The sequence below is a fragment of the Theobroma umbraticum genome, unplaced genomic scaffold (genome assembly GCF_002168275.2).
Source record: "Theobroma umbraticum cultivar Fairchild unplaced genomic scaffold, ASM216827v3 scaffold_30.0, whole genome shotgun sequence".
NCBI lineage: Eukaryota > Viridiplantae > Streptophyta > Magnoliopsida > Malvales > Malvaceae > Theobroma > Theobroma umbraticum.
The window spans coordinates 11,163,804-11,173,705 of NW_018397254.1; the positions used below are offsets into that span (position 1 = coordinate 11,163,804).

General features: G+C 34.1%; 1 protein-coding gene and 1 pseudogene across 1 annotated transcript; both read left to right on the plus strand.

Moving 5' to 3' along the window:
• Positions 1-2,003: 2,003 nt before the first annotated feature.
• Positions 2,004-3,560, plus strand: LOC110427996 (uncharacterized; annotated as a pseudogene).
• Positions 3,561-4,956: 1,396 nt separating this feature from the next.
• Positions 4,957-9,524, plus strand: LOC110411649 (vesicle-associated protein 4-2-like). The gene is made up of 7 exons (XM_021421901.2): positions 4,957-5,552; positions 6,554-6,624; positions 7,033-7,114; positions 7,268-7,386; positions 8,664-8,741; positions 8,864-8,989; positions 9,108-9,524. Exons 1-7 carry the CDS (start codon positions 5,270-5,272, stop codon positions 9,165-9,167), a joined length of 819 nt encoding a protein of 272 aa, XP_021277576.1. The 5' UTR covers positions 4,957-5,269; the 3' UTR covers positions 9,168-9,524.
• Positions 9,525-9,902: the final 378 nt, after the last annotated feature.

The window sequence follows — 9,902 nt, forward strand, 5'->3', positions numbered from 1 at the left end:
CGTGCATAAATATAGGCTCATCCAAGCTGATGGTGTCCAAATTCTCAAAGGCTAAGTGTTCCCTCAATCACTGCCTTTCTCTCCTGTAAAGGCAAATTATGATGAGTTGGAAGAGTAGGGCCTGGGCTGTCGCGGGCACTGTTACAGCAGTTGAGGTTTCGAAAGAGACTACAGTGCGCAGATGGAGCTCCGCAAAGCAGCAGCACCAAACTGTCACTAACAATGTGGGGTCATCGGGCTCCACAACAATGGAGAGATCATCGGCATCATCATCATCACCTTCCACTTGTTCAAGTATGGCATCAACGAGGAGAAACGGAGAAGAAATGCGCAATCAACCTGAAGAATCACTTAGGACAATTATGTACTTAAGCTGCTGGGGACCAAACTAAATATTAAAAACAAAACAAAACAAAAAATTAAAAGGGAATAATGTTGCATATATTATGTTTACAGATGAGAAAGACTTAAAATGAGTACATCTTTTAAGCTGTATCCTTACGTTTTGTTCAAAATCGTAAAGGAGATCAGCAAAATTTAAGGTTTCATCCCTCAAAAATTGAAAATCAAAAGAAATGAGATTATGTAATGATGTCAAAATTTCCTTTTACATTTGACTTGTAAGGAGAGTATGGAAATAGGTCCTTGAATAGATCGAATGGAAACAATTTTTAATATTATATAAATAATTATTAATATTATATAATACGTGATATGATACGATACAATATTAAAAAAATAATGCTTATCAATAATTGTATTATATTTGATTAAATATTGAAAACTTATGATATGATATGCAATGTGTATTTTATTGTACTAGACCTATGGTACTATAGGGTGGATATATTTTTTATAAACTTAATTTTAATTAATTGTTAAAAATTTATTTTTTTATTGAAACATGAAAAATTAGTTTTTATTCATTTTAATCTTTAAAATTTAAATTTTTTTAAAAAATATTAAAAAATAAAAATTTTCTTTTGATTTCAACTGCTTTTTAATTTTTAATTAATAAATTAATATGAAAAATATATTTTTATTTCAATATATATATTATGAAATATGTTGAGAGTATAAATTAAAAAATAATAATCTTTTTAATTTACGCTTCAATTCTATTGCAAATATGACATTTTTAAAAATAGTTTTTTTTTATTTTACATGTGTAAATATTATTTAGAATTAATTTTAACATTTTTAATCATATTTTACGATACAATATAATACTCCATTCTCGATATTAAAATTTCTTTTTGATATACAATACATATATCGATTTAATAACTATGTATACATACACCAGATCGTACATTTTGAAATTACAAAAAAGAAGAATAAATTTGCTCTTTGAATTAATTACCTTAATATTTAATTCTATTACTTTTTTACTTAATATTGTTAATTTTATTTTAAAAAATGTTATTTTATTATTTATATTAAATTAATTAAATAAGAAATGTTCTAATCAATTTATTCTTAACAAAGTCAAAAAAATTTAACAGAGAGAAATAAAAATTAATATTAAAAGTCAAATTTTAAATTTCCAAGGACAAATTAATTTTGTCTTAAACTGAGGAGATAAAATTTGTGCTTTTTGTTATTTATCTAAAATTTAAGTCAAATTATACAATTAATCTCTATACAGTAATTTGTAAAATTTTTATTCTTGTATTTTTTAAAATTAATAATATTAATTTAATATATTAAAATTTTTTATTATTTATGCTTATATGATAATTGATTGTATTAATATAATATTTTTTTCTGAGGTGATATTAAATCTACTGGCACTAACATGTAATTTATAATTGCAGAAATAAAATGATCTAATGTGAGTTAATCATTTTAAACGGGATTGAAAGAGAAAAATATTAAAAATACAAATAGTATTAGCCAAGAGGTAGATAAACCATCTGCAGATTTTTCTCTAATATTTGTATTTTTTTTATAATTAAAATAAAAAATATTAAAATTTTATAATGCACTCACCAATAAATCAAATGGCAAGTCACATCTCAATTTTTATATCTTGTTCATTTGAGGCGCCTGAAGTTGGTGATTTGGGAAGGCAAGCTTAAACTGAGGGAAATAATGAATCAGGTTGTACCAGATCAGCGGCTGCTCATACTAATAGTATTAGCCAGAGGATAGAGAAAGGTCCTGCTGAATGGCAGTTGAAAGGAAAGAGGAAAACAAGACAAATAAGTGAAAATCGAAAACACCACTCAAGAAAATATGCCGACATGGATGATGAACCAAATGCTTGTTTGGCAGGTATAGAGCACTTGGATGGATTTTCTCAGGGTTCTGATCAGAAAGTTGATTGCAATGGTGTTGGTGGGTCAGTTGCTCCATACAATTGCACCTTGCAATCCAAGCTCAAGTCTGTTGTTGCAGCGCAGCTTGATGGGTTCCAGGACTGGAAGTCTGTCTCGGGAGCCTCGTGCGAGAGGGCCAATAGTGGAGGCAAAAATACTACCTGATGGTTCTGTGACCCCTCAAAGGTCACTTCCATACCATCAGTCCCGCTATAGGTTCACTCCAGATATCAGATGACAGATTTTCCAGGAAAACCTTATTCTGCTGATTCATCGTTTTATGATGTTAAGATTAAGGTGAAAGCTAACTATCGGCCACAGCATGTTCCATTAGTTTCCCTCATCAGTAAACTGAATGGAAAAGCCATAATTGGTCACCCTTTAACTGCTGAGGTTTTGAGTGATGGTTGCTATGGCAGTTTGACTTGTGAAGCTGCAGTGGAGTGCACTGAAATTGGTCCCGTAGTGAAGCGAAATTCAGAAGGTGGGCGAGTTCCTACAAAGCATATGAAACTGCACTTGAGTTTCCTGCCACGAAAATCAGCGAAAGCAAAGAAATCTGGACTTTTGTCTAAAAAGATTCGGAAATTGTCTTCAGTGACTGGTCAAACGCTCGGTTTAGCTGACAGGAAACTGGTGGTGGAGAAGCCTAAGGGTCCTGTAATAGCTTGTGTTCCTCTAAAGTTAGAATTCAGTAGGATAAACGAAGCATTGAACGGCTCAGCACGAGCAACACATCCGCCCTTCAACGTCAAGCAATTCATGAGTAGGTGATCCCTACTATAGTGAATGCGGTTCAGTACTGGGATTTGATTTGATTTGATTAGAGAACCTGGTTGCTGGTTCATTTTTAAAAGCCTTACTGATAGCATCAGCGGCATACATTCTGCCCACAGGTAGAATGAATCCCGTTGCACAATTGAAGTGACAGTGGGTTGTTGTAGAGAGGGAAACTGGTAGGAGTATGAAGGATGATGCAGGGCTTCTCTGGCTTTGTATATATGAAAATGTAACATTAGTAGGTGTAAAGGAGGTGGGATCTGGTATTAGGCATATCTATGACCTGATATTGGGGTTTTTTTTTTTTTTTAATTCATGAATCCATGTTGATTCAGAGGCTAATAACCTAGATTTTGCAGTTGTAACTTTTTTTTTTGTTGGGGTTTGGGACTTTGATTTAGTAATTTATTCCAAAGCCACTTTCTTTTAAAAAATAAATACGAATAGATTTTTGCCATTTAGAAAAAAGAATGTTATGAGATAAAAAAAATTAAATTTTTATATTTTATAATTTAAAATAGTGAAAAAAATTATGAAATTGATAAAAAATATTACATAATTATTAATACATATCATATTTAATGTCATATTAGTAAAAACATTTCACATCAACATAAATAACAAAAAAAATTTTAATACAGTTAACATTTTGACTGATTTTGTTAATTTTAGAAAATATAAAGATTTAATTTTTATAAATTCTTGTGTAGGAACTAAATCTATTATTTTGATAAAGTATATGGACTAATTTTATAATTTAATAAAAAAATATATGTTTTGATTTTTTTTTGTATTTGTTTTCTTTGGTCAAACTGTAGGGTAGTTATTGTAAGCTGTAATTTAGTGGTAATGATGTATTAGCACCTAATGCACTAATGCTAATACCTAATATGGGAAGCAAGTAAAAGGGCGTGGGTCCTTGGATTGACTGTGTCGATGGATTTGGAAAGAGAAAGTGACTTTACGCAAAGGTTGTTTGATTATATAGCAAAGCAACTTGTGTAATGCCCCCAATGTGTGTGGTGGGTTAAATTATTGCCTGTCAAACATAATTTGGTATGTGGATGGCCAAATAAAGGAAGGATGCTTTTGGGCAAGAGGGCCACATGGGAATATCAGTGGGTATACCTGTGCTGTTATTTTAATGCCCCCCAAAAGCAACATGGTGTTACATCATAACGTTTCATCATCTCTATTCACCCCAAGCACTTTTATTCAGGTCACATAAATAAATTTACAAAGGACATGATGGTACACTTCCAGGTTAGTTTCAACTTTCAAGTCCTCCATTGCAGGGCTATGCTGCTGCGCCCATCGCTTTTGCTGATGCTTCTCTGTCTACATGGTTTATTTTTCTAGTGGGAACAAGACAAGTGACGCTACAACTCGCTTCCAAAAATTATGGTTTCAATTTTGATGCTTTGGATTCTTGCTTCATCTTCTGCCTGTTATCATTTTCAACCGTGACTTTTCATACCGAATTGGTTGATTCTGTTGCTTTGCAACAATGCCTAACGTTACCCTCTCTGTTCATGTCATAACAATACATACTCTTACAAATCTTTTGATGATCAACTCAACCAAGAAAACCTAAAAGATTGAAAACAGTTTGGAGAAAAAGACTAGACACTGGAAATGATAGCTAGAAAGAAGCGACCGTATAGGAAATCGGACCTCAAATACACAAATCAAATGCAGCAAAATTCCAAACTTTGAGATCCAGACTTAATGCACTAACTACATCGGGATGAATAAAGATTCAACATTTTCATCAACCCATAGCAAGTATGAATGGAATTATAAAAAAAATAGCACCGCCATTTTCCAACAATGAGAACAAGCGACAGGCAACAGCGAGACTTGGATGTAAGAAAACCAAAAACACAATAAAAGGCCAAACCAAAAACACGTATGCGCAGAGCATATATTATAACACGTTGAGGAGCTTTCACCAACAGTGACGACTCAAAGCACACCCCCGTATCTGATATAGAAAGATCGTTTGACATATATCCCCCCCAACCCATATCCATATTTTTCCCATTCACAAACAAAATTCCATCCTTGTTTCCACTTTTTATTAGCTTCTACCTGCACAGTCAATAAACATATCCCAAAAGTTCTTTTGAAAGCAAAAAAAAGGAAACAAAAAAAAAAAGAAAAGAAAGATGGGTGTTGATGAGGAGAAATCAGAGGGTGAAGGGAAAGTTTGGAGTCTTTGTAGAATGCCATTTTGGCAGACGAGTAGTAGCAATGGCAATGGTTCTTCTTCATCTTCATCTTCATCTTCTTCGATGGGCAATAACAATGGTTATCAGCAAAGCCAAACGAGTCAGCTTGGTGAAAGATCAACTGCGACTTCTTCAAATGCAGTTTCTTCTATGGCAAAATCTTTGCTTCCTACTCGAAGAAGACTCAGGCTTGATCCTCCCAACAAGTTATATTTTCCTTGTAAGAATCTGTTGTTATTTTCTTCCGTTTAATTGGGGTCTTTTTCTTCTTCTTTTTTTTTTTCTTGTTGGTTGGGTTGTTTACGGTTCTGCTTTGTTTCTTTTGATGATCTTTTTGATATGGGAGTCTTTTGGAGTGATCTTTTTGACTCTTTAGGTTTGGTTTCCATCGCATGATTTTGTCAGTTTTTGAAGTGTTCATTTGCTAATTCCAAATCTGGGCCTTCTTTGCTCAAGTCTCTGGAACTGTAAATTGTTCCGTACTGCTTCACTTGATTAGGACCGTTTTAAATGCTTTAATTGCTGATTGCTTGATCTGCGCAGCTTCTGCTTGCAGTTCCTGGAACTGATATCCTTTTCTACATTGCTTTCTTTACTTTGATATATGTATTTCAGTTTGAGAAGGATTTCAAATGGCAATTGCCAATTCATGGAAGGATCTCATTCAATCGCTAAAATTTACAGTCTTTCTTAACATTGAATAGCATTTCTGTAACTCGAAGTTCATCGCTAATCTTTTGCTAATTGCTAGAAATTTTCTCTCCTTACGTTCCGTAGAGAAGTTCCGTTTTTTGTTTGTCTATAACTGGTAGGTCTGTGTTACCATTGACATTTACAAAATGTTAATGCACGCTGATTTGAACAAATTGATCCATTTGGTGGTGGTTGTAGCTACTATATAAGCAGCAATTGTCATAACTCAAGTGTTTCCTCTTTTGGTTGTCTCCATTGAGTCTTCTAAAATCCCATCATCATCATCTTGCATTCAATGATTTGGGTCTTAACAGGGTGCCTGAGACTTTCCTCTTACTTGACTTTGACTTTTGTATAGCATTTGTGCACTTCATGGGAAGTTTTCACCTTTTAAAGGATTCGTGGGTAATTTTTTTTTACTGCATAAATTTTGGTCAGCTTTCTTTTTTCTTTTTTTTTCTAATTGCTGCCTGTCAGTAATATTTGTATTATTCTTGGTGCTTGACGTTGAACTCTTGCATTTTGTAGATGAACCGGGTAAACAGGTCAGGAGCGCCATTGGCATTAAAAACACTAGCAAGTCTCATGTAGCTTTCAAGGTATGGAAGTAGTACTTATCTATTTTCCTTTATTACCTGTGCTTGATGTTGATGTTTGAGGTGTGGTACACATGGTCATGTATGTCACCTGTGTTTGATGCTGATGTATGAACTGTGTTACACATGACCTTGCGAGTCTTAGTGGGAGACATACAACAAGTTATTTATGGATCTAAATACTGGTAACTTAAGACAGAATGATATTATGCAAATATTTAATGGAATTTTGGATTAAAAATAACCACACTGTGAGCATGTATATAATATGGAATCAGTTTAAAGTAAAAAAATTATATGCATAATATTTCCGGTTTTCATCATTCCTTAAAATGAAACAAAAACATGTTGCTAGTGGGTACTGCATTCATTAGGACCATCTAACTGCTGGTGACCATGTGGTTCCTACAGTTCCAAACAACTGCACCGAAGAGTTGTTACATGCGGCCTCCGGGAGGTATACTTGCTCCTGGTGAAAGTCTTATTGCAACTGGTAATGCATCCATTTGATTGTTCTCTTATTTTCTTTGCCTCACCAGTTATCTCTAATTTTTCTTATCTTGTTTTGGTTCCTTCTTTACACATTTGAGATTGGCAGAGTGCTGTAATGATTAAGGTTTTAATGAGTTCCTCTCCTGATAAACAGTATTCAAGTTTGTGGAACCTCCAGAGAACAATGAGAAACCGATAGAACAAAAGAGCAGAGTTAAGTTCAAGATCATGACCTTAAAAGTGAAAGGAGAAACAGATTATGTCCCTGAACTGGTATATTCTGCAGTCTCATTATTTGATCCTGACTATTCATTATAAGACAGCACTGTCAGCATGTTTGGTGAATTAACTTTATCAAATAATGGTTTTTTTATGATCACAAGTGTTATATTTGTGCATAAGTTAAAGAAAACTTACATTTTGTCTGATGAGTTTGTTGATTAAAATGTTCTGGTTTTTTGCATTTCCAAAGAGAAGAGTAATTTTTGTTTCAAGACAGTTTCATTCGTTGTTGATGGACTTTGTGGACTGGTTGAGAGATTAGAGATGGAGCTTGATCCATCATTTGCACATATTTGTTATACCATTCGTGTTGTCAAATGAAGTGAGCTTGAGCTGTGGACCATGTTAAGCATTAGTTTATAGATTAAATAAGTTCCAGGGCTCAAGTGTTTCTTTTATAACATGTATTGCTGCGCTCTTATCTATTTTTTTGTTCAACTTTTCTGACTTTGGTCTTGAACTGGAAGGCAGATGAAGGTTGTGACCAGAATGATGGCTTCAAAACCATACATTATTACTTCCAAAGGCTTTGACAATAACTGCAGGAAACAGTTTCTTACTCTCTGAATTTTCATACCGAGTTTTCAAGGGATCTTAAGCGGGAACAGAACCTCATCCTACAAACTTTTTAAATATGTTGCTCTCTTTACGTGGATCTTCTTTAATTCCTTGTATAGTACAATCCACTTTTAGAGTGCAGAATTTGCTTTAACACTGAATTGCATTATATTTCTAGCTTGTTAATAGGGCATCAATTGCAGCCATCTCTTTGGTTAGTTCCGTTTTGTTTCTCCAGCATTCTTCCATGTGATTTAACGGTCAGAATTACACCCTTTACAATCAGCAAGTGTTTGTTTCCATTGGCTGAGAATAGATTTTCTGCAAAATTTAGAATATTTCTGCTTGTCAACAAACAAAATCCATGTGACCTTGAGCTTAAGTTTCTTCTTGAAGAAATATAGATACTAATGGTATTATTGTTGCGGAATATCAACCTAAGAATTGCCAACTTTGACTTGAAATATCCATGCCAAACTTTTTTGATGAAACAAAGCATCGTAAAGTATTAATCAAGTTGTCTATTTATCAATTTATGTTAGTTACATTAAGATTGGTATCTGGTAGTGTAATTTTCAGCAACTTTTAAATTTTTAATCATGAAGAGCTTGGTTACATCTATTCTACAAAAACATTATACATTTTATTTCAAATAATACTGCTATGCTATACAAATGCTGAAAATGTTGGTCATATGACAATTTATGCAGTTTGATGAGCAGAAGGATCAAGTTGCAGTTGAGCAGATTCTGCGTGTAGTTTTTCTTGACCCAGAACGCTCATGTCCTGTAAGTAATCAACACAATAATAATGGATGTCTCCTTCATTTTCTGTTTGCCTTATTGTCTGCTAGATCCCATTTTTCAAATCTCTCATAATCGTTGAATGGCAATTGTGTTTCACTTTCAAGGCACTGGAAAAACTGAAACGTCAACTGGCTGAGGCTGAGGCTGAGGCTGCACTTGAAGCACGCAAAAGGCCTCCAGAAGAAACAGGACCACGTATGGTTGGGGAAGGACTTGTTATAGATGAATGGGTGAGGCACTAAACTTGTTGAATTCCCCATCCCCACCCCCTTTTATTCTGTTGGACTGAAGTTCATATTTCCTTCTACATTTTCCAACATTGGATCCTATTCTGAATTTGATTTGCAGAAAGAGCGGAGGGAACGATATCTAGCTCGGCAGCAGGTTGAATGTGCTGATTCAGCATAGAAGTGCCATCTTTGTATTGCTTTAGGTCTTGGGCACTTCTTTCCTTGAGTTGAAGTTTCCATTTTGTGGTGTTGAATTCTTTCTCATTTGTCACTTGGAGGGTGTTAAGGTGATCAAGAGGAGTCTCGGAAAAGAGGTAAATGTAAGGAAGTTTGTTGCAGTTAAAAGTAAGCTTCATTCAATATGGTTTAAGACACTTAATTAAGGGCTTACCCCAATTTCTTGTAGATAATGAGGTTTTGTACTGGTAACAAAATTGTTGATTTTGGCAGAACAAAGTTATATTATCCTCCCGTTGTTCATTATGATTTTCCTTTAGTTTTGTGAATGAGATACTCGACAGACCTTAATGTTTCAGATTGTAAAAGTTGTATAACTCTCTCTCTCTCTCTCTCTCTCTCTCTCTAAGTATAGTTGTATATCTCAACATTATCATGTCTTCCAGCAAAAGGCAGATAACCAACATTAGATACGCTGGCATCCATCATTTTCAGCAAATCATGGAACAATAAAAAAGAATTATTTAAAGGCTTTGGCTGGTTCTCACATGCAATGAGGATAATTATTACTACTTGTTTATGGGGTTGATACAATGATACTTGATAGGTTGATAGCAGGCAAAATCTTGTAGGCTGCAGACCTGGAGATGTGGCCACAATAGAATAACAAATCTTGTTTCATTTCTTAATCACACCCACTTTTGGGAAATGGATGTGCCTCTTGATACGTTTTTCA